At 38.0% G+C, this 24,841-nt stretch overlaps 1 protein-coding gene across 7 annotated transcripts in view; it reads left to right on the top strand.

Annotated features, from left to right (window-relative positions):
- Positions 1–24,841, top strand: part of CNOT2 (CCR4-NOT transcription complex subunit 2) — a 94,734-nt gene that overhangs the window by 35,391 nt on the left and 34,502 nt on the right. For 6 of the 7 annotated variants that reach the window (XM_030002904.2, XM_030002906.1, XM_030002907.2 and 3 more), the window contains one exon: positions 19,950–20,072. In XM_030002904.2, coding sequence (XP_029858764.1) covers positions 19,950–20,072 — 123 coding nt within the window. Of the gene's footprint in view, positions 1–6,577; positions 6,601–19,949; positions 20,073–24,841 lie in introns of those variants that run through there. The other variant, XM_041120470.1, reaches the window with a different exon arrangement.

Genomic DNA, 24,841 nt, shown 5'->3' with positions numbered 1-24,841 from the left:
TCCTTCAGCTCAAATGGCAAAGGCTAAAAGAATCCCTGGAAACAACTTGGTTTTGTTCATAGAGGAATGTATGTTGTTAATAATTATATAGGATATTTCAGGATAGCATTTCATTTAATTCAATAAAATCATCTTTGAAGATGGAAGGTTCAATTTCAGGACTGTTTCATTTTATCTTTACATCACTAAAGTAGAAATGCAGTGGCTTTGTTTTTTATTGCAAGTCTCAAACTGTGGTGCTATGTAATGTAGCCGGTTTTTATATTTATGGCCTAAAAGTAGAGCAGGAAGGAGGTGACATTTCTAAATGGGGTATTACGCGATTTTAAAAGTAAAATTTTTGTGAGTTAGGAAAGAATTTCAGTGGACTGCAGACTGTGGGTTAATTGGAGCCTACAAATTGTTGGGGGAAACAAAAAAAAGTGAACGTGATAAGAAGACATGAAGTTAAAAACATACGGGTTAACTCTGGGGTTTGCCAAGTAGCATGTTAAAGTAGCATGGATGTATTCCCAGGAACATGTCATGACATGCTTAAGATTCATTAAAATAAGATGAGCAGAGTCAGTAAACCTCAAGAATAGCTTGCTTTTGCGATTACTCTGTTTTACGTTTTGGCAATATGTGTTTGAATTTAATGATACACTGTGGAAAGTCCCAAAAGTAATTTTGAAGAGTTTTTCCTTTCATTTGTCATGTATTGTTTGTTATGCTCAGTTAGGCTTCAGTTTGAGGATTTAAATGTGAATGTGAAATTTTCTCCTGTGCACTCCTAGCTCTTGTCCCAGAAGCCCAAATTGGTTGGGAAAAAGTTATGCTTGGCACAGTTTGGTTTCTTGTTCCTCAGAATAATTCATCAGTGTATTGCTTTTGCTTCCAAGGCAGTCTCCAGACTGTTTTGGCTTTCATAGAACAAAGCTGGGTAAGTAGTTTACCATTAGAAAGCGTGCCTCTTCACTAATATTTTCTGAGAATTATTTTTGTGGCAAAGCATGTTTCTCTTCAGTCTCCCATGTAGTGCTTGAAAGAAGCTGAGATCTGAGCAGCCTGCAGTGTGGAATTACAGTTCCCTACACAGGTGAAGGCTCAGCTTTGAGAGCCAATGTTTGAAGTGCAGCGATGGAGTATGCAGACTGGTAACCAGGAGTTTGAGAAGTTGCAGTTCCAGATACCCTTAGTATCAGGAAGACAAAAGCTGTCCTGGCTTAATTGCTGTGATAAGGAAGGCAGGTGACTGTTCTTGTTTATGAATTTATTTATTCTGAACTAGGCAATAGGATCACAAAGCCAGAAATCCTTGAGACAGATGCAGGTACCAGGGTATGAGAAGTAAGGACTGGTATAGCTTGAGAGCTCCTTAGGCATGTGATTCAGGAGTGGCAGTGCAGCCCTGCTTATTTAAATTTGGACTAGATCTGATACTTCATGAAGCAGTACCAGACAGACCTGTTTTGAAATACTGGATTCACAGATGAAAAGTCATTCATTTATTGAGAGTAATCTTCAGCTCTGTTCTTTTTGAAATATTAAAATGGGTTTGTCTTCTCAAAGAAACCTGCTGTGGTTGTGCACTCTTCTACCTCTGTTGTGTCTCTTTTCCAGTCTCTAGTGCTTTTGATACCAAGAAATTTTACAGAAACTTCTCACAGAAGACTATACCTAATGTTATGTTTTGCTTCCCTTAAAAGTAGGTATTTTAGAATGGAATTTAGAACAGAGGGATGTTTTCGTGAGAATGTTTTCAGATGTGGATTTTGTTTGTATTAAATCCTTGAGAACGGATTTGTTGCTTTGAACAAGAATGAAGGAGTTATATTTCAGAGACCCTGATTTAGAGGGTGTGTCAGTCCTTATGAACATATATGGTGGGGAGAAAACAAACTGTAAAATTCTACTTTAATATAAAGTGTAAGACCAATTATAAAAGTTAGTAGTCTTTACAGAAGGAAACTGGAGAATCCTCATAGAGAACAGCACGCATGCTCTGCCCTTGATGAGAAGAAATTAGGAAGCATCAATACAGAGCAAAAGATCAGCTAAGAAATGTTGGAAATCACTAAGTTCCCAGAGGGACTCCTGTCTTTCTCCTTATTAGGCTAAACCCCAGCTTCCTTAAAAATTTGTTGGATTACTATAAATAATGGAGATTTAAAATAATTTTTCCTCTGAAATTTATCAGAATTGTGATAAGAAAGCAAGCTGTTAAACTGGAAAACAATAATAAAGGAGAAAAATAGAACTGACCAAGGATGCGCTTTCTACCCAGAAAGTAAAAAGCCTAAATGGTTTCATTTCAATGTTTTGTCCATTAATTGGACTATAGACTTCACAGGAAGCCCAGAAAAATGAATACACACAGGATGCAGAGAACACTTTCAAAGTTCACAGAGCCATAGTATACTGAAAATCTTCATAGAATTACTTCTTTCCTAAATAACCTGAAACGTAAGTCTTCTTTTAAAGTTTATCTTTTAAAGTTTATCTTACAGCTCCTCAGTTTTATTTGCTTAACTAGGGCTATGCATGCCTAAACCAGCTATCTAAACATTTAATCTAAAGTTTAGCAAATTTATCTTTTTAAAAAAGGTGCTTCAAGTCATGCATCTTTTCTCTGTATGTTCTTCATGGCTTGCTGACAGTTTCTTTTCCTTTAGCGTTATTTTCTTATACCACTTATTGTAGTACCTGAATCACAAATTAACAGGCATTGGTCAGTATTTTGTTTTTTCAATTGAAATTTTAGACTGAGGGTTAACACTTCACATGACATGAGAAGCATAAAGGTAACAGTAGTTAAGATCTTTTAGGATCCATTGGTTTATTGGGTTTTTTTGTTGTTCTTTCCCAATGAAAAGGCAATTGAGTAGATAAAGGAGAACAACAGATGCAGGTGCTGTGTGGTGATTGGCACCCTGTGGAGTGAAAGCGGGGTGGTTTATGTGGTTACCACCCTCAGTGTGTTCTTGCTCCTGTCCCAGAGGTGGTTGTACCGGCTGTAGGGATGGTTGGACAGGGTATGTAGCAAATCCTGTGCAAATTTCAGTATAAGCTACCAGGAGTAAATCAGTGGTACCTCAGTTGGTACTTGTGTTCTGCAGCTTGTCAGCAGCCCCTGGGGAGGGGGCATGATGGAAGAACTTAGGGTGGCATCTGTATTGCCCCACCCTAGTTCAATCCACCACTGCATGTGATCAGTTACATATTATACTTGCTTAACAGTGATAAAGTGAATTTGGACAACAGGGTGCTTGCCTTTCTTTGTTTCATATTATCACAGAATGGTTTAGGTTGGAAGGGACCTTAAAGACCATCTAGTTCCCACCCCCCTGCCATGGGCAGGGACACCTTCCACTAGACCAGGTTGCTCAAAGCCCCATCCAACCTGGCCTTAAGCACTTCCAGGGATGGGGTATCCACAGCTTCTCTGGGCAACCTGTTCCAGTGCCTCACCACCCTCACAGAGAACTTCCTTGCATCTAATCTAAATCTACCCTCTTTCAGTTTAAAACTGTTACCCCTCCTCCTATCACTACATGCCCTTGTAAAAAGTCCCTCTCTGGCTTTCTTGCAGGCCCCCTTCAGGTACTGGCAGGCTGCTGTAAGGTCTCCCCGGAGCCTTCTCTTCTCCAGGCTGGACAACCCCAACTCTCTCAGCCTGTCTTCATAGGAGAGGTGCTCCAGCCCTCTGATCATCTTCATGGCCCTCCTCTGGACTTGCTCCAACAGGTCCATGTCCTTCTTACATTGAGGGCCCCAGAGCTGGACCCAGTACTGCAGGTGGGGTCTCAGGAGAGGGGAGTAGAGGGGGAGAGTCACCTCCCTCAACCTGCCGGCCACGCTTCTTTTGATGCACCCCCGGATACGGTTGGCTTTCCGGGCTGCGAGTGCACGTCACTGGCTCATACTCAGTTCTTCATCCCCTAATACCCCCAAGTCCTTCTCCTCAGGGCTGCTCTCAAGCCACTCTTTGCCCAGCCTGTATTTGTGCTTGGGATTGCCCCAACCCACGCGCGGGACCTTGCACTTGGCCTTGTTGAACTCCATGAGGTTCGCACAGGCCCACCGCTCAAGCCTGTCCAGGTCCCTCTGGATGGCATCCCTTCCCTCCAGCGCGTCGACCGCATCTCACAGCTGGTGTCATCGGCAAACTTGCTGAGGGTGCGCTCAATCCCACCGTCAGTGTCCCCAACAAAGACCTTAAACAGCACCGGTCCCAATACCGACCCCCGAGGAATGTCACTCGTCACTGCTCTCCGCTTGGACATTGAGCCATTGACCGCAGCTCTTTGAGTGTGACCATCCAGCCAATTCCTTATCCGCTGAGTGGTCCATCCGTCAAATCAAAGTCTCTCCAATTTAGAGACAAGGATATCATGCAGGACAGTGTCAAACGCTTTGCACATGTCCTAGTACCTTGATCTTCAGATACAGTTTCTTGGCTGTTAAGATAGTGCAAATTGGGGCTGTGGCTATTACCTTGTCCTACGCCTATGGTGTGTTATAACTGTGGCTGTCACCGTGTAGCAAAGCTGCAGCAAGGAGCCAACTGGCTGAAAATTTAATAAGCTAGCCAAGAGCAGGACTGTGACAGTAGAATTTGCTGCTGTGAAACCTTATGCCTTGTGAAAATCCTGCTCAGTGATGATTCACACTGTAGTGAATCCTTAATTAAAAAAAAACCAAAACAAAACAAAACCCAAAACTTCCTATGCAGCCCCTTAAAGTAAGAATTGTCCAGTGAATGTGTAGAAGGCTTCTCTCTGTCACTTCAAAATCAAAAAAACTTGCTTACCATGAAATTTTTGTGACTGCAGCCTGTAATGGATCATGGTTATCTGTTTGTATTCCTCCCTCCCTGTACCTGATTTCCTGTCACTTTTAAACTAATTTTAGAGCATCCTAAACAACCTTCCTATTCTCAAAGATCACTTTGAGCCTTAAGTAAACTGCTTTCTACCAACTATCAGTAGTATATCTGTTTTGCCTTGTTCTGCTTTCAAAACTTTCATTAGGTATTTAGTTTGTTGAGTCATCTAGACCTTTCTTTGCAGCTGCTTAATGAAATTCTGGTCAGTACTTCAGAAGCAGTGAGTGCTAATGGATCCTCCCTTCCAGGAATCTCCAGTTTTGGAGGCAGATCATTTGTCTGCATAGAACTTGCTTGATAACTGTTTAAGTTCAGATTCCTAAAATATCATTTGTGACTCTGAATTTTTTCTTCATTTCACTTAGATGTGGCTGATCCAGCAATCTCGTTAAGTTTTTTTTCTATTAATAAGCAGAAAGCTTTTGATGTAGGATATATATCCAGTCACTATACGGAATATGTTTTTTTGTCTCTTTTATTCTTAGCTGTATACATTAAAACTATTGCTGTTCCTAAACTAGCTTTTTGAAGATAAACTCTGGGCAGAACTAGAAAAGCATACTTTTTTGTGCGTGGCTAGGTTTTGGAAGTTGTGAATTGTGCACAGTGCTGCTTTATGGACTCTTTGCATACACTGCCTCCAGGAATGTTTTTCTTTTTAGCAATAAGCATTTTGATAACTTCCCTTTTAAAAAGGGAGGAAGGGTTAACAAAAGTGGTAAAGAATACATTTATTTAACGGTGCAGTAAAAAAGCTTATGGCTCCACAGAGATTCAGAAACCCTTTTAAAAATGACAGTAATGAAGGAGATCAAACACAAAGAATACTTCAGTATTTGTAAATGCTTTTGCCATTTGTAGTTTTTGAGAGCTAATTATTGTACGCTTCCTGTCATTGAAAGAGAGCTGCAATATGTGGGTGATGTTTTGTTCAATTTAAGAATAGTTACAAATTTATGTAATGTGTAACTGCCTCCAGTTATCCAGTGTATAGGTTCATGATGAAATGTGTCGCTCTTCATATTCTCACCAGCCTGATGCTCAGAGAAAGACATATCCATGCCTTTAGAGTATTCATTTGGATTTTGAAAATGTGGTAAAGAAATTAGTCTGTCTTTGTCTTTCCTGGACAAGATTTAATGCTGGAACAATGTGTCTTTTTAAAAGCAAAACTTTTAAGAGTTCTGCTTCAAGATTGTGCAGGGTGGGGGAGGGCAGGGAAGGGATTCTATCACTTAAGAAGCAAGAACTTCTTCCAGGACTTGTCTGACCCTGAGAAGACTTGAAAGTATTTGGCATCGGATTGCAGTGTAATGATTTACACCCCTGTGTTTTCCCCATCTGCAATAGTGGTAAAATGGGCTGAGACTAAAATTGATTTCAGTGTTTTGCTACTGCAACTCTAGATGACAGTATAGTGATGCTGCTGGTCAGGATAACTTTTCAATCTTAAGAAATCAGCTGTAAGAAAAGAAAAACTGAAAGCTGAGGTCTTGCATTTGCAAGCACTTCACTAACTACAGAACTTTCATTGTGAGCAAGACTATATACATTAGCTGAAGGTTGAGTAGTCCCATTTTCAGTAAAAATACTCTGATTTTTTTAGTGAGAACAGAATAACGGGAAGTAATGCCCTGTTGCTTGTTTTACCAGGCTGTTGAGGTGCTAAACATTGCCATCCTGTCTTGGAGCTCTAAATACATGCGACTGTTCTCTGAGAAACTGTGAGAAAGGTACGAGATGGAGGGGACCATCCCATGTCTGGGACTTGGGCCAGGTCTAAGCAACACTTGCAGTCTGAGCTTAGACTGCCAATTTGAGGTAGCTCTATTTTAAAATGTTGTGGCGTAAAGTCTGTCTCTTCAAAGGGGAATTGCTTTAAAATGAAAAGTGACATGTTCTTTCAGTTTCTGATATTTAAACAAAGTTTACAGTTTATATTGAGCCAGAATTTTACAATATGGGAGTCTGACTGAAGTCCACCTGCTTAAATAAGAGAGTGCGTAGCTGGATTAAGTCATTTTTTGACAACCTTAATGGAGAACAGAATATTGAAGAGGTTTAAATTAAATGTGTGAAGATCAGTACAGTGAAAAGGCATGATAGATGCATTTACTGCTTTCTTAATTTTATTTGGTGATTGTATTTGTGATAGCATGGTAGGGATCTCAGAGTCTGTAATTTATCTTTTCCAGTGTGGAATAGTATCTAAGTCTGAAAATTCTTTACTAACATCAATTAACACTTAATAATAAAAAAATCGGTGAAGAAATGCAGTTCAGCAATTTCAAGTCTTAAATAATTCTGGTACTTTTTCATTATCTTTAAAATAAATTCAGTAATTTTTATTATTATTATTATTATTACTTTTTTAAGACTGGTTGTGTCCTTGTTCTTTAGATATGATGTAAAAACATCAAAGTTGTTTTGTTATACTTTATTTTATAGCTGAACCTGGTACAGCTGTAATCACAACATAGCCTGGCTGTGTAGTGAGAAGGTTACAAGAAACAGGCCCTGGAATATTTTGAGAAACATGCTTCCTAAAGCGTCTTAAGACTTTCATCTAAAAACCAAAAAAACCTCTCCCCAAAAACCCCCAAAGGGTAGAAGACTTTAACTTTAACTTTGCATTTTTGTGTTTGCCCTGAAGAGTCGCAGACTCTCTTAAGTATGTTTTAGGAGGACATGCTAAAAAGCCATACATGAATTTACCTTTAACCTGTCTGTGCTCTTGGTAAATGTTTCTGCTTTTGCAGAACGTACCATTAGTCTGGAGAAGGAGAGTCACTGAGAAGCAAGTATGCTGCCAGGAAGTTGTGGCAGCTCATAAATATTTCTTTCCCTTCAAGGGTTCAATATATTAAACATACTTAATGTTTTGAATTTTCCAGTCGTATTTTAAGGTAAGACAAGATGCTTGATGGGCTGTGTGTGCAGAATGAATTTTTTGGCCAGAATATCTCAACTATTTCTATTTTTAGAATACCTCTGGAAAAAAAAGAAACCCAAACCAAAAGGAACCCTGTATTTCTTAAAATTAAACATAAAGTAAAAATACTGTTTTTACCTCTAAATGGTCAGCAGCTTGCATCAAATACCGTATGTGTGAATGTTCTGTTAGATAAATCTTTAAAAATTAGTTGTGCTCTTTTTCAGTTGTCCTCCTCTATCTTGTGATCCCTAAAGAAAAAGAACCCCAATAACATACCTTCCCCCTGCTCCCCCTGCCCTGCCTCTGCAAATCTAGAGTAGAAATGGGTCTAGTACTGATTTACTTAATGTCAACAAACGCCATCCAACTAATGAAAGGGGAAAAAAAAAAAAAAAAAGAAATTCCTGTTGCTACTCCATTAATCATGATCTACATCTGACTGTATAGTGCTTAACTGCAGGAAATGCTTGGGAAACCAGGGCTTATTTGAAATACAATGTTTTAGATTAACCAAACACGACAGTTTTGGCTGTATCCAGGAAGGAATAGGTAGGCAGTGCTGCTATCTTAAAAAGTTAATGGAATCGGTTGTTACGCAAAAAAAAAAAAAAAAAAAAAAAAAAGAAAAAAGGTAACTGCAGCAACCATCTTCCCTTGCTTGTGAGCCCCAGCTGACCTTCATGTCTCCAACTCATCCACTCCTGTCCCCATGCTACCACCCCCTGCCCTGCCAGTATTGTTGCTGCTGGCGGTCTTCAATTTTGCATCCCCTGGAGGGCTAAAGCCTCCCTAAGACCCTGTGGGAGTGTTGTTTTCTTTTTCCTCACCACCAGCTTTCCTTGTAAAAGTTTCTGATTTGGCAAACGCAAGAAATTCAGCAAATGTTTTGAAGCAGTGGGATGCAGTTTACGTGTGAATTAAAAGGCTTTAAATTGTACAAAATGAGTAAGATGTTTGGCTATCAGTACACAAGCTGTTGGTTTAGTGTGCCACTTTTATTTAAGGCTATTTTATTTTAACTATGTCTTACCATTTAGGAGGCTTAAGTATATATATATTTTTTCTTTTGAGTATAATGTCACACTAGGCTGGCGTGTAACTAAATGTGTAGATGTTTTAAAAAGAGGGAGCATAATGAAGCTTGCAGATGAATTTGTAGAGTCTGTTGTGAAGTACCAAAAAATAGAGCCTTTGTTTGCAAGGATGCTGGCAATCAAATATATATCTGTCCTCCACATGGGCAAATGGCTTTCCTCACTTTCATAAGTAGCAGGGAAATTGGTTTGCAGAACAGTTAAGGACTCTTTCTTGGGAGGAACATCAGCTATTAACATACTAGTTACAATGGGCATAATTCAGAAAAATGGTTACCACCTTGTTTCGGTGGAAAATAAAGTTTGCATGTTACTCCACCAAGGATTTTCTTTTGGTTTTTATATCTTCTTAGGGGACTCATCAACATATAAAAGGTTACTGAGATGCTCCTTATTAATGAAACCTTTATATCATTTCTGTAATACTGGGAGCAATTATCTGTGCTTCACAAGTGGGACCCTAGTGAGAGCAATTGGCTGGTTTGGACTAGATTAGGACCTAGTTTGTTTTCCAGGTTGCGCACATGGACCAACAGTGCTTATCTGTTGTGGTTTAACCCCAGCCGGCAACTAAGCACCACACAGCTGCTCTCTCACTCCTCCCCTACCCAGTGGGACGGGGGAGAGAATCAGAAAAAAGAAAGTAAAACTCATGGGTTAAGATAAAGACAGTTTGATAGGACAGAAAGGAAGAAAATAATAATGATGGTAATAATAAAAAAAGACAATAATAAAAGGATTGGAATATACAAAACAAGTGGTGAACAGTGCAGTTGCTCACCACTTGCTGACCGATGCCTAGTTGGTCCCTGAGCAGCGATCTGCTCCCCCCCCAAGCCAACTCCCCCCAGTTTATATACTGAACATGACGTCACATGGTATGGAATACCCCTGTGGCCAGTTGGGGTCAGCTGTCCTGGCTGTGTCCCCTCCCAACTCCTTGTGCCCCTCCAGCCGTCTTGCTGGCTGGGCATGAGAAGCTGAAAAACCCTTGACTTGGTATAAACACTACTTTGCAGCAACTGAAAACATCAGTGTGTTATCGACATTCTTCTCACAGTAAATCCAAAACACAACACTATACCAGCTACTAGAAAGAAAATTATTGCTATCCCCACTGAAACCAGGACAGCATCACCTGAGTTTGTCGTTTGTAGAAAAAGGTGTGGCGTGGCTAGGAGTGATACCAAGCATCAGAGGTGGCAAAGTACGTCATGTTGATATTGAAGCTGTAACACTTGGTAGAGAAGAAATATTTTAGCATAGCACGTCTCGTGATTATGAAGCTGAAGTCTGACCTACTTAATCTTACTTAGTTAACTTCCTGTTCTAATTGCTATTAAAAAAATTGTTTGTGATGACTGTTGAATAGCAATGAAGAATGAAAACCTGTTAAAAGGTGTTTGTTTGTTTGTTTCTCCCCCTCCCCCCAACTGGTCTGAGCTTTTCATCAAAAATCATACTTAATTTCTTTGCATTTTTTAACATATCTGTCCTGTCTGGGGATTCTATGAATTAAGATGGTAGAGTTCCAAACCTGGTTTACTGCCTGTCTGGTTATCACTTAACCTGCTTAATTCTCTTTATAGAAGTGCATTTATGTCCCTTGAGGATCTTTTCTCTGCTATATGCATATACTCATAGCATGGAACATAAACTAGTAAAACTGTCCTGTTTTGGTGCATTCTAGCAGAGGGAGAGTACAGTAAAGAGGGAGTTGATAGTACCAGTACTCTGACAGCAGACTGGCATTTCCCTGTTGAAATCCCCTGTTTTCTGTTGCTTATACAAATTGCAACAGTTTTTTTCAGGCTGAAATTTCTTGTTCCCCATATCTGCTTCTCCTCATTGTCTTGGCACCCCTCCTTGAGTTTTCAGCTGAAGTTACTTGAATTATAACTAGTTCTACAACTTATTTCATACAGAAATGAGTTTTTAGAGTAGGAAATGCAAAGTTCTTTAACTGTTGGCTTTTTTGTCACTATTTCCTTTTCTGCCTCCATGAGAAATGCATAGAATCTGTGACAGTTCTAAGTCTTTGAGAAGAAAAATTTGCATGTGCTTAGTATGATTTGATTTTATGGGTTCATTTCTCCAGTTACCTGATCCAGCTTTCAGACTGCACATACACCATGTGAGTTTGGCCATACGCACCATTTGCTGCAGCAGAATTCTGCTGAACACAGAAACTCCATTTTTATCAATTTGCTCCGAGTACTGCAATGTTTAAGAAAATGCCGAATTCCAACTTCTTTCTCTGGGGACGGGAGGGAATGATAGGATTTTGTTATTTCTGAAGAACTTAGTGCAGTAGCTGATTTGCTAATCTTTTAAAGCTGGGCTTTACCATTGTATATGCCCTATTAAGGAGCTGAGGAGTGCATCGGAGTAGATCTAGAATTTCTAACTGGGTAAAGTGCCTTTTTATTTATTTTATAAAAAAAAAAAAACATGCCACAAAGCAACAAAAAAGGCAAGCCCAGACGTGAAACTGGAGATAAAATTCACATAGATTAACTTGCTGAATTAGAGCATATCTTATTCTAATTTGTTATGAAAGGGTAATTTCTGAAATACAGGAAAACTTATTTTAGCTACAGCGAAATACTCAAAAGCACTAATGCAGTCCATATAGCAAACTACAATGTTGTTCAATTGCAAAATCAATTTTTAGTTAAAACTGCAAGTAGTTTTCAACCAGTGCGTTTCTGAAGAACATGATGGGATGAGTCAAAGGTTTTCAAACAAAAGAAGGTAGGACGTTGTCATTCTGATAGCACCCAATGGCAATTTTTCTTACGGCTGAGGTACAAAATACTGGTCGAAACTCATAGAATAAGCTTTTGAGCAGCCAGGAGAAGTGCCACTGTAGTAATAAGTTTATTATGAGAATATTTGAAGCAAATTTCATTATCTTTCCAGAATGGAATTTTGTTTTTTGCTTATTTATTTACAAACTTGACAGCTGAATTTCTCCTTTCTAAGACTGACCTATTTCCATATTAACCAAGTACCAGTTTTCATAGACAGGTTTACTGTAATAGTTACTAGAAATGCAAGTTTGCCTATCTGTTATTTTATGTGCTTCTTTGCTTGTTTGTTGGGTTTTTATTTTGTTTTCCCATGACAACATAGGTACTTCAGAAGCTTGTTTGGTTTCTGAACTTAATTTTGGTTAAGTCTGGCTTCTTAGCGTAACTGTTTTCTTCTTTGATGGTATTCCCAAAAGACAGTCGGTAAATGAATGGGATACACAGATAGTGTATATTTAGCTGATAATTGTCTTGATGGATCATCAACTGATGACATGCTTTAAAAGTTACTTTTTGTTTACAAATTGAGGTAGTTTCTTTTTTAAAAAAAAATATTATGGCTGAGGAGTGTCTTAAGTAGGTAAGTACATCATTAATTTTCAAGATTCTTACTGTTGTTCACTGCATGCATACTTAAATTAGCATTGAATTTAAACGTACGAGCCAACATATTGCCCCCTAAAGTTACTGGCACAATTGTCACTTCTTTCTAAATCTTTCATGGTGAAACCTTAGAGTTGAAGGGCATTGCACAGCCAAGCGTATAACGTTTTACAATAGTAAGTCAGAAATGCTATCTTAAATTAAGTCTAGAACCACTCTTAGTCTTGAATGGACTGTAAATACTACAAATGACTGGAAGCATCAAGAGGAGAGAAAGTGGGTAAATATCCTCACAGTTTGGATAGGCTGTTGAAGGTGGTATATTGGGTTTGGTTTTTTTTCTTATTATTGAGTAAATAATATTATTTATAGTATCAGACAAGTAATAGTTGTTCCTTATCGACAAAATTCTTAAACCGTGTCTTTGACAGATAATCCAGCTTTGTGTTTTACAGTATGTGTGTGGGTATGCATATGCGTGTGGTTAGTCAGGACTTGTGACTTCCTTGACAGGTCTACAAAGGACACGCTCCTGCTTCTCCTCAGGTCACATCACTAAATAAGGTGGAATGCATCTGGGATCTTCTTGGTTTCTCCCCACAGCTGCTCTAGATGGAGTGCTAGTTCGTTTGCTCGTATGGTCACTTTTTGAGATCCCTTGCTGCCTTTCTCATCTTTGAAATATATTTCTTATGTGTGTTTGGATTTTGTTGAATGGGGTGTCCAAAGATTATTTCCTAAGTGAGTACATTTCGTTGATCAGACCCATGAAAGGTATCTACACAGCTTAGTGCAAAAACCCAGCCACTGTTGGTTTCTCACATCTTACAGATCTTGTGCCTGTGATTAATAGAAGGAATCTGCCCCAGGGTGGGCATGGTGTCAACCATGTTATGAAACCAAATGGAGCTTCTTGTAATCTCAATTTTCAAGTTTAGCTTTAGCAATTTCAATGTTGGCTTCCTTTTATTTTAATGCGGGATAGTTTTTCTTTTTCTTCCTGTTTTATTTCAGGAGTGTTTAAAAAATGTTCATTTTTGTAATAGTTAAGGATGGTTAAAGGTTTAAAAGAGTTAGCATGTAGATCTTGGTCAGGAGAATTCCTGTGGCTTGTTTGATGTTAGGGACTGCATTTTCCTGACAGAGTTTCAATGCAGCAGAGATTCACAGTATTAGTGTAGCTTTTGAAAGCATTATTATACTTTATAGAACACTTGAAAAATTTTACCTTGTAGATGGCTGTTCTTGAGAATGAGTGGAGGATAGTCTAAAATCATAACTATATATTCTTTATTTCCTTCATGCTCAAAATTTTTGTCTGGAGTTCCTGCATGGAAGTTGCTACGCATCTCATCTGTCATGGTCTTTCCTTTCAAAAAGGAAATAATATGCAGTGTGTTAAGGAGACTGGTTATATCTTGAACAACCTTGAGACTTGACCTAAGTAAGTCTGTAAATAAGAGTTGCTTTATGGCTGTTATTTTCTACAGTGCTCTGTGAATTTGGAAAATATTCAGTTCGTGAACCATACGACACAAGTACTATGAGATTGTTCCAAATGCTATCCAACCTTCAAGTTTTTTGTTGGATTTGTGTCTCATATTGTGGTGGTCTTCATTTCAGTCTTCCATATTTCTGAGATTTAAACTTAAAAATACTTACGTAAGTTAAAATAATATAAACCCAGTTCTTAAAGATGGACAAAACACCCATTTTACTTTTGTATTCTTACAGTGAGTACAAATCTGTGCCAGTATTACGCTCATCAAGGGAAAAAGACTTTGTAACAAAAAAGGAATATAGTGAAATGTTCCATTTTCCATTATTATGTATTGTTGATACTACAAAGTTGTTGCTTGAAGGGCTACCATAGCATAAGCATATAGTATAGTGTTAGAGGTTATCGGTCACCTTGGAGAAATGGAGTGACTGTGATTGTGAAATGAAATGAGGAAACAAAGGATCTCAACTTCCAGTTTTGTTTTGTCTTTCAGCCTGAAAAGAAAATGTATCTATTTGTACCAGTGTACTATTCATGGTGTTTTTTAATAGCTGTAACTTATCACTAAAGCGTTGGGATTTGAGAGATCTTTTGCATCTAGCAAGTTGGTAGTCTATATCCTATTGCATATCAGTTCCAGTTTGGGACAAATAGGAATTATCATTGATGGACCATAAACAGTAGCAGTTTTTACTATAAATTGAATTTATGCTATCTTTTATCAACTGATGAAATTCCAAATTCTATATTTTGATTTAAGTTGCAGGCTGATTTTGTGGTTAGCAACATGTGACTTTTGATAGACACTTATTTTTTGAGACACTTGCTTCTCACTGAAGGCCTCATTAAGGGTCACTTTTGTAGATACTGTGGATATGCAAGTATGTTACCTTTTGTGGAAACATTGATTTGTAACAGAAGAGAAAAATAGAGTAAATTACTAACTTGCTCAGTAAGACCTAAACAGCAACATCAGAAGCCTTAGTATATAAATGGGTGGAAGCTCCGTAACATTAGACTGAGATAACAATTTCACATTGGTCTCATGTAATAATAGTGTGCATGTTGACAAATGCTATCGTCATTGGAGGAGCAGGAAAGGGAAGATATTGCTGAAATTCCTAATGTGATTTCTTTTTTTTAGACTTGTATTACTGTATATAGTTTTCAGCTCTCATAAAGATGAGTTTAATCAGTTGTAATGCAATGATTGATTTTTCTGCTCAATGCAAAATTAAAAATACTCATTTTCCAGGGAGAATTTGTAGTATCCTCTTAGTTTAGAGTTGGCTATGTTAATGTTGTGAGTGAGCTCTCCTTAGGCACTACCTGTAGTAATATTGCAAAACAGAAATATAATTAGTTTTCATATTTTAATACTATAATTTGCTTCAGGCTGTTAAACTAATTTAATATACAATCATAATATCACTTTATAAGTGATTATAGAGAAGATCTTTTTGCAGCTTAAGATAACAGAACTTTTAATAGTTTTTCCTTACAAATTCTGTGTCAATAATGTATTTTCAGTTACTGCTAACAAACAAGTTTTTATGTACTGAAGTATGCTATACTGCAGCGTTACTTGCAATGAAAAGGATTTTTCTTGAAATCTGTTTTCTTTAAATTTTATTTTTTTTTTAAATAAGTATTGTTGGTTGTCGTGTGTTCTGTACTTAGCTGAAGGATAAAGGTCAATGACCGCAGCAAACTGCTTATTAGATGCTTCAAGTTCTTAACATTTGTACGCTGCTTTTAGTTACCCGGTAGTGGTTGTTGTTAGGAAATGTTCCACAGAAGAATTTAAAGGTCTTATCAGGTTTGTGACTGCATTTTGCTTGGTTAACATTAACTTGAAGTTGTGGGTTAATCTGATTTTTAAAGATGACGTGCTTGTGTTCATCTGATCAGAATTGGGCTTGGTTTGTGGTAAGCACAGCTGGTTAGTTCTCTGAACTCCATCCTAACATATAGCTCCTTCCCTTTCTTTCCTCTTTTACCATGAATATTTTCTAATAATATTTGTACATGGGTCTACCAGTGGGAGTTGTAAGTACTTTGGCAATATTATCCTAAAGGATGAATTGACAGAAGTGCACCATTTTTACATTTTTAATGAATGGTTATGCTGCCAGTGTGTCTTGTGCAACAGAAGACTGAGTTCCCACGGTAGAACAGGAGAAGTAGTTACAGGATTAGGAGAGCGATCTGTATGAAATTAGGCTGAGTAGACAGGAATTCTTTGCTTAAGAAAATTGCTATGCGACTGGAGTACCACTCCTGTGAGATTGTGTTGGCATAAATGTGTGTGTGTGTTTATAGGTATATATGTATGAATGAGGGATTTAAATACAGGAGCTGATTACTACCTTTCACCCCATCAGTCTAGACCCTGTGAAGGTCAGTGTTACTTTCCAAAGGGCTTAAAATGTATTTTTAAGTGCTGCATGAACTTTGCTGTATCTGCTTTTGTATTTGATTGGACACTGATCTCTCAGTCTGTGAAAAAGGAGCTGCAGTCCTTGTGTATGAGGTTTCCTGGTGGCTTGTTGTCTCCTAAGAAATAAGCAACAAAGCTCCATCTGCAGATCTGCCCGCGTTTGGCACAGCCCCAGTTATTCTCACACCTTCTTATAAATAGTTCTGCAACAGTGTTTTTTCAATATCTATGCATATGCTTGTAGCGTGACTGACTAACGAAAATGTTAGTGAAAACCGGAATAAGTTAATGTGGATAGGAAGATGCTGACTGCTAACTTGGCAACCATCTGACACTGTCATTGCGTAAACCTGCTGTAATATTATAAACATCTGCACAGGGATAGGTGCTCTGATTCAGAAGTTTACCAGCCGTTCACTGACACTGGCGACTACTGGGAAGTAGATAAATCGGCTGCTGTTGTTAGCCTAGGAACAAGCGAGAAGCAAAGCTGCCTGGCTACGGCAGCTGCAGCTTCAGACTCCAATCCCGATTCCTGCCCTTTCAGTTACTGGTCCTCAGCGGCTGCCTCGCTTTATCGCGCTGTTCGTTTTGTTACAGGGCTGGATAGCAGCGTGAATTGCCACGTTTCTCTCTTGTGATCTGTGCTGTGGTTCACCCTCAGAACAAGCGGCGGTGGTTCTAGCGAGGTGCGATCCTGTTAGGGGTGCAGGCAGCTGCCAGCGTGGCCTCCAGCGCCTGCACCGCTTCCCTCGGCGGGAGCGTGGACAGGCTGCACGCGACTGCTTCGCTCGGCAGCCTCCAACGACGCGCTGTCGCTTACAAAAATGCTGCTGCGGAGAAGCGTCAGCCTCTGCAAAAGGATTTTGAAGGTCTTCGGAGCAGGCAGGCAGGCAGGTGCAGCGGTGCAGCTGGGTTGCAGGCAGGGCTCCTCCGGCCTTCCCCTCTTCCCCCGCAGCTGCAGCCGGCCCGCGCCGCTCTGCTCTCTGGAGTTCGTCAGCACAGTCCTGTTAAGTATCATGTAGACATACGGCTCACCAATAAAAATATCAATATTTGAGCTATCTAATTATTAAAAGTTTTCTTCATTTCACTTTTTAATAACCATGCTCTTGTGAGACTCTGTATTGATACCAGTGCACTTGATCAGTCTTCAGGGCATAATCTTGATTAGGTTTTGGGCCACTGTCTTATACAATTGTCAATATAGAAAATAATCTTTTAGACACTTTTAAGTTAGTGGAGAGTGTTTAAAATATCTTTCAGCTTTTCGGTATATAGACTTCATATTTGGGCATACTAGCTTTCTTGCAGCAGCGTTAAACATATTTTGACTGAAAACTCTGACCTTACCCCACTGACTCAGATCTTTACAGTGTATGTGTAGCCAGCCATGTGTAAACCTTTGCGGAAATAAGATCAAAAGCTACAGGGTCAAAGACAGAATCATTTTTTCCCTTTACATAGTTCCTGTACTGTAGCTCAGGGTTAGGTATTACATTAGTACAGTATGGTGTATGCTTCAGTGACTTGCTTTCTATCACAATTAAATTTTGTTACTCCGATGATGCATCACGAGAGAAGGTTATGTGGCAAAAGAAATTCTTCTTTTATCCCAGGTATTGTTAAAGGAGCATCAAAAAATTCTTCGGCACTTGTGAGAAGCTGCCTTTTACCTTCTCAAGAGCAGTAGTTGGTTGAGACGCTCAGCTTCTCCTCATTGCTCGGGATAGCTTCACCAAAGCATTTCACTATCCTTTTTACAGCGGTTCTCTGCACTTTACCCAGGCAGAACAAAGGACAAGATAATCCCCTTAGCCTATTAAATGCTCCATCCCATCTGGTAGGTGATAATTGCATTGTAAGGGGATTAGCACAGTGGGATATGCTTACAGTGTAATGAAAGCTTCACTACAAGTGTGAAAGTCAGCTGAATGCATTTGAACAGTTTGGGACCTTATATTTGCACATTTTTGTAAATATCATAAACTACAAGTTTCATCTGGAGAAGGTGTGCAGTGCCTTTACATGTATATAACAGATTATAAATTTGTTTTGAGACATCAGTAGTCTAAATATTTGAAACCTTCTTGTAGGAGTAGTGGCATAGGCTTTTGTTTAGCTCAATGTTTTAGGGCAATTCTGTGATTATAGCTGTATTAAATGTATCCCAAGTGTTGACTTTACTTTTACTCAAAACTCCTATGACTTTGAAATCATGGGTTAAGTTGTTACTAGTATAGGAGCACCCATATTATTAAATACTGCCTAGAAATCTTCATCAGTAAAGGTGAAATTTGAATAAGCCACACTGTGAGGAATATCAGAGTAATTTTGTGTCAGTAGGGATAAGAGGATTTCAAGCTGAAAGTAACTCTCCTTGCAGCCAACCAGAATAAATGTTTTGAAATTTCAGTTTCAAGCATGAGCCTAAGGTAGTGCAAAATGACTCTTTGAAAAAAAAAAAAAAATTTTTTTAAATTGTTTTTTTTTTTTTTAAGTTTACCTAATGCTGTCAGTAGTGAATATATAGTAAATCATAGGGCTCAGAGCATTTCATAAGCTAACTGTAACTTAGCATCCTTACCTTTCAAGATGTTAAAGATCCGTTTGAAGGTATATTATGTAGCTCAGGGTTGATTACCATCCTGTTGGTTGCACTCTCTCCAGTCTCCCTGTATGGTACAAGAAACTGAGCAAGTTGCTCAGTGCTGACCAGTATATGCTGTTTTGAACATTAACCTGTTAGGTTAAAACAGAGCTTGGATAGCCCACACTGCACTGTGACAGTGTTTTGTAGTCACATAGGTTAGAAACTTCAGAGGTGTGTGTATTTTTACCTAAATAAGAGAGTCGGGTGTATAAATATGCACTGCATGCAGTAGATGCTTTAGCAATGTTGTATCACCCTGCTGCAGGATTAAATTTTCTAATGAATTAAGGTTCTGTGACCAGCTACGTGGTTGCTCTTTCTTTAGTTTCCAGTTCCTGACTTAGCAGCTCTGTCCGTGTGTGTGTGCCTGTGGGAGTAAGGGCAAAATAAAATCTAGTTGGTTTTTATGGCCTGTCTGCAGTAACTTTGCAAGTCTGTGATGAGGTTGTTGAGTGTGGTTAAGCTCGACCTTCTCTCACTTAATCATGGCTCTGAGTGTGCAGGGTCGAGCAGAAAGCTGCTTTTCCAAAGTTGTGGTGGTGAAAAATAGGAGTGATTTCACAGATTATTCCCCCCCCCCCCCTTTTTTATTTCTGTTATTTCTTTTAAGGTGGCTATGCTCTAAATAACATTCCTTAATTTTCTTCTTTTAGATTGAAAGTGTTTACCTGAGGAGAGGAAAATTTAAGAAATTTGCTCTTTTGTTTTCTGGCATTCTATAATTTTAAATAAACCTGAGTGATTTGAGTCATGGGACTTAAAAAAACAACCAACGAAACAACACCCCTCCAAAACATGAAGCATGTCCCCTCTCCCCACCCCACTCCTTTCTGAAATGTGAGTTTCTCTCCCCTGAAAATCCCACTTGAAAGAACCATTATGCTGGCAATATACAGAAAATATTTTTAAAGAGGAATTTTCAAATGTGTAGAAACAGTTGTTCGTTTTTATTTTTAACAATCCTTACATGTATTTAAAATGTATTCTAAGTATGTAGCAAGCCAAATCATATATGGAATATAATCGTTTTTCTTTTTATTTAGGTGACAAACAGCATGTTTGGTGCTTCAAGGAAGAAGTTTGTAGAGGGGGTTGATGGTGACTACCATGATGAGAACATGTACTACAGCCAATCATCGATGTTCCCACATCGGTCAGAAAAAGATGTAAGTTGAACAAGCTTATTTTCTTCCTCTTTCAATAGCGAGATAGTTTCAAGTATGTGAAATATATCTGAGGAAGGGCTTCATTTAGCTTTAAGCTGTGCATGACTGTGTTTTCAGTGGCAAGTGCTTTAATTTCAGTGAGTTTACATGTAGAAACTTCAGCCATATGCTTGCCAGGGTTTTATTTTTTTTGTCTTTAAGAATTGTGTTTGTAACTTAAATTGGGTTATTGATTATATCTTGTGTTTACATGTTGTGTCTACAGTGTTTTTGTTGTGGTTTTGCATTTTATATCTTCAATGGTTTTTAGTTTCTGAAAATGCCTTGTGCAGCTTGTTTGTCTGCTCCAGTATTCTAATTTAGGTATTTCTCCCATTTCTAATGACACAAAGTTACAAACCCAATCATTCTTAAACTTTTTTTTACCCTTGGTAATGCATTATTGTATGTTAGAACTGCATTGGCATTACTGAAGCTTTGCTTATTATTAAAATAAATAAATTAGCCAGTAAAGTATTCCACTTTTATATGGAGTGGCATGTAGAAATATATGGAAGACTGAAAGCATGACTTGAAGTCTGTGTCACCTGAAGGTCAGTAATACCGTCTCATGACAGGCTTGCATTTAATATGGGTAAGCAACATGTAGGCTAGATTTTCTTTTTAATTAAAAACAAATAATAAAAAAATCCCTTCAGACTTTCAAAAAGGTGTCATTGCTTCAAGTCTGCCTCCATGACTGTCCAGAAATACAGTTGTTTAATAGCAGATGTGAACGTAGTCTTGATAGACCTTGACCTATGTAAACATAAACATTTCCTGTAGACTCTTAGTTAGATGAATTTTAATGCAGATTTTCAAAGAGAAGGAAATAGGTTTAGGGTTGAAGGCTTTTTAAAACAAAATGAAACAAACAAACAAACAAACAAACAAAAAGCTTAAATGCAGCTTTCCAATTCAGTTTCGTAAATTACTTTGAGAAATTTCAGGTGAGCCAGCAAAGGATTAAAATGTACTCCAGTGTAAAGAAAATTAAATAGGCTGCTCTTTTCTGTTTATGTCTATTACATATGTGCATGTACCACAGATGCACACAGGCACAATGGAATATTTATAATGTTGAACATGCTTTCCTTTCTGTGAGCACCAAGAGATGCAGCTAGCACTCACAAAACCAGTAGATGCTATTTCTCCAAAGTGATTTTTGGATATTAAATCCCCACTTTTAGATTTGATGCACTGAGGGAGAAATCATTATGGTGTAGTAAGAAATGTAAAGTGAGATGATCATATACTATATGTATATGTATATACTGTACAGTGTACATAGTGAAAGCTGATGCTTGGCACGTTGTTGACACAATGAATGAGTGTTTTAGTTGCCTACTTTTTCTGTAGGCAATGTTGCAGAAGTGGATCTTAGAATGGGACTTCAAGAGAAGGAAGGTGGGTGTTCCAGGCACCAGGAGTGACAAATGAGAAATCGTGAAAGCTTGTGGGAGAAGTGGCCAAAATGGGGCATAGAAGCTGCTGTAGTTGGCAGAAGAGTGATGTCGTTCCTACATGAAATGGAAGAGTGATTTTTGCAAAAGCTTTTTAAAGTTTTATTTCCAAAATCTTTTTGAGGGCTTTTTGTTTTTTTTCCCTGTAGCTTTCACTATTCACCATTACAACTTTCTGAGTTTATGCTTATGAAATCTTGAACTATTATATGCTATTGTAATATTTTTTAAAAAGTTGGTCAAAATAAATATTTTAATATTTTAATATGGTGATATTGACATTGTCTGTACACCTGTGATCACTCATGTATAGCTAAATGTATATTCTGTATTACATGATCCTTTTGATACCTCATTTGGCTCACAGTAGATGAGAAAGGTTGCAAGGGTGGTTGTATTCTTTTTAGTTTCCAACCAATTTTGCAGCTTTGAAAACCTTTTCCAATTGAAAATAACCATGTTTTCAAATAATCTTTCAACTGGAATTCTACTAAATATGTTGTTCTGTATGTGAGAACACAATAAATATATTAACTGTGTTGTTATTTGGATAACACTTAGTATTGACAGACAAAAATAAATTTGCTCAGAATTTTCTCTGAGTAAGCTAATAAAGACTAACGTTCAAAACCTGGATCCAGTTTTATGAACACCTGGGGGGAAAAATGTCCAGCATTCTGTATCTTGAAACATTTTGAATCTTTCTGTCTTCATGTTTATGTTGAAATGGAGTAGGCAAATGTGGGGACAAAATAAAGGTAGAAGAAACTTTGCGGAAAGGAGGAAATCACTTTTATATTCAGAAAAGCCAACTGGTAATAAAAAAGATTAAAACATAACATACACAATCTCTTTGTAACCTTACTGAAAAACAGCAGTCTTTATACCTTTTTTTTTATAGTAGAATTATCTAAACAAGGTGCAGTTTTACTGCAATTTAAATTCTTCCTCTTTTTTTTTTTTTCATTTTCAGTTTCTTGTATGTCTTTTACTGAGAGCGAGTAAAATGAATGTATTGCAGGTTTTAGCTACAAACCTGTAGAAAAGGACTGAAACTAATTTTTTTTTCTCCAATGTATCATGCATACATATGAATCCCGAGTCCTTCATTCATGCTTCGTTTATCCTCTAGAGTTCTTCAACCTGAAATAGGGTGGTGCTGAGGGAAGCCCTCTGTGAATGGCCTCCTTAAATACTGTCCTTTGCAAAGGGCTAGAGCTTGTTTAGTATTTACCCTCATACTGGACATGACTATGGTTTTTTTCTGGTTTTTGCTTTGTTGAAGTGTTACTGATTCTGACCTTAAAAGTTGCTACTTTCCAAGGAATTGTTACTGTGCATGTGTATGTGTACTCCAAGCAGAGGAATATGCAGAATGGTGAAACCTTCCTAAAACTTAGAGTAGAGTAAGGACTATTACTGAAAGCATATTCTGTATAAACTTCGGAACCTATTTTTCACTTTAATTTTACAGTAGGGTTTCTATACTTGTGAAGAGGCATTGTCTTCAGGTGGGGTACATTGATGACTTGCGCACAGTTTTTGACTGGATTGGGAGCTTTTTAGCTTTCTACCTTGTTTTAACACCTAAGGTGGAGGGTTTAAATTTTTTCAAATTATATTAGGAAATAATTCGTCATTCACTAAGTGAAAAAAGAATTTAGAACCTATCTGAAAAAGATGTGAAAAAAATATTTTATGCCTTTAATAAACAATTTTCATAGCACTATACTGATGTGGTATCCTTGTGACTTGTTGCTTTAGCTAATTTGTATTTTAAAATAATTTCCTTTACACAAAGGTGAAGTGAACTAAGACTGCTTATGTCCTGTCTTAAATTTTGAAGACTTTTTACAAGTGGAAAGTAGCAGCAGCAAATAGTTTAGGACATGTTATTTTTATTTCAGAACCTCAGTGTAGCTAAAACCTAAAAGCTTTCTTTTAACTTGCCTGTTGCTTTCTCAGTAGGGAATACAGTTCTAGACAGGACAGACTGATACGGTAATTGAAATGGAAAAGTTGCATGTTACTCATGGGCACAAAGTGCTTCTAAAATCATATGGATGCTGTTTGGGTCTGTTGGTTTAGACACAAAATTATGGTTCCTTAGATGAGATTAGGTCTTACTTAAGCCATCTAATGCTTTCATTTTACTAAATGAGTGGCTTTGCCTTGAGTCATCGCAAACCTTGCTATGCTAAGTAGGGAAGTGGAACAGAGTATATCCATGAATGCTCTGTCTATGAATTCTGCTGCACTTTGGGTCAGTGCATGATAACCAAGTCAATAATCTTTTGGCAAAGAAATTAGGCGTTTTACAGAACTTGCAGAAAATGGAACAGTTTAAGAAAATAGTTTAAGATTTCTCTTGAAACAAGTGTGGTCCTGTAACTTAAATTGACAACGAGATGCACAATGTGTCCATAAAATAATTGCAGAGCTTATCTGTGGCCAATTTCACCAACTTAATTAAGCTGTCTATGCACTCAGCAAAATAATTTTGAGGACAGGGTACAGGTATTTTTATTTAGGTAGAGTGACAATGGTAGAAATTGGTAACTCAAAGCCTTCATATACTTTTGAATCTACTGTCTTCAAATGAGGAGAAAAAAAAATGACAATGAGGTTTGAGAGAAGATGGGACCCATTCAGTCTGAACTTCTTTGATTTCTCATGTATAAGAATGTAAGTAGTGCTCTACAAAGTTTGACCAGTGTAGACCAACCCCCTGAAGATGCCTATGTGAGAATGTAGGATCAGGGCATCTTCTGTTGTTCTGAACTGCAGTCATAAATCTGACAGTAGACAGACATGCCTTTTAATGAAGATCTGCCCGAATAATGAGGAAGGTTAGGAGAAATTTTTCAGTGAATACTTTTTCTGTTTCTTGGCCCAGTGCTTTGCTGTTCATTTTCTCTCTCAGTTGCTCAACAGATGATAAAATGCTTACAGCAACATAGTAATAATTCTCTGACTTGCACTTCTAATGGGTTAGTTTGCTAGGCTTATTCTCCTCTCTGAAAAATCTTAATGTTTTAACTCATTCTGGACTTTCTCAGTTGAGACCTGATGTGCTTTCAAAATGTGGCTTCTTGTGAAGTCAAATATATTTTAACAATTAGAGCAAGTGAGATCTAGCCTGCAGATTAGATCTGGCTCATTGCAACCATTTATCTAGCTCCCTGGCACTACCTTCCCTGAAGTAGGTCTTCATATTTGGATATTGAGCTTAGCGAAATGGGTTATTGATTCTGGGAGCCTGCTTTC

The sequence above is a fragment of the Aquila chrysaetos genome, chromosome 26 (assembly GCF_900496995.4).
Source record: "Aquila chrysaetos chrysaetos chromosome 26, bAquChr1.4, whole genome shotgun sequence".
Taxonomy (NCBI): Eukaryota; Metazoa; Chordata; class Aves; order Accipitriformes; family Accipitridae; genus Aquila; species Aquila chrysaetos.
This window is presented reverse-complemented; position numbering and strand designations above follow the sequence as displayed.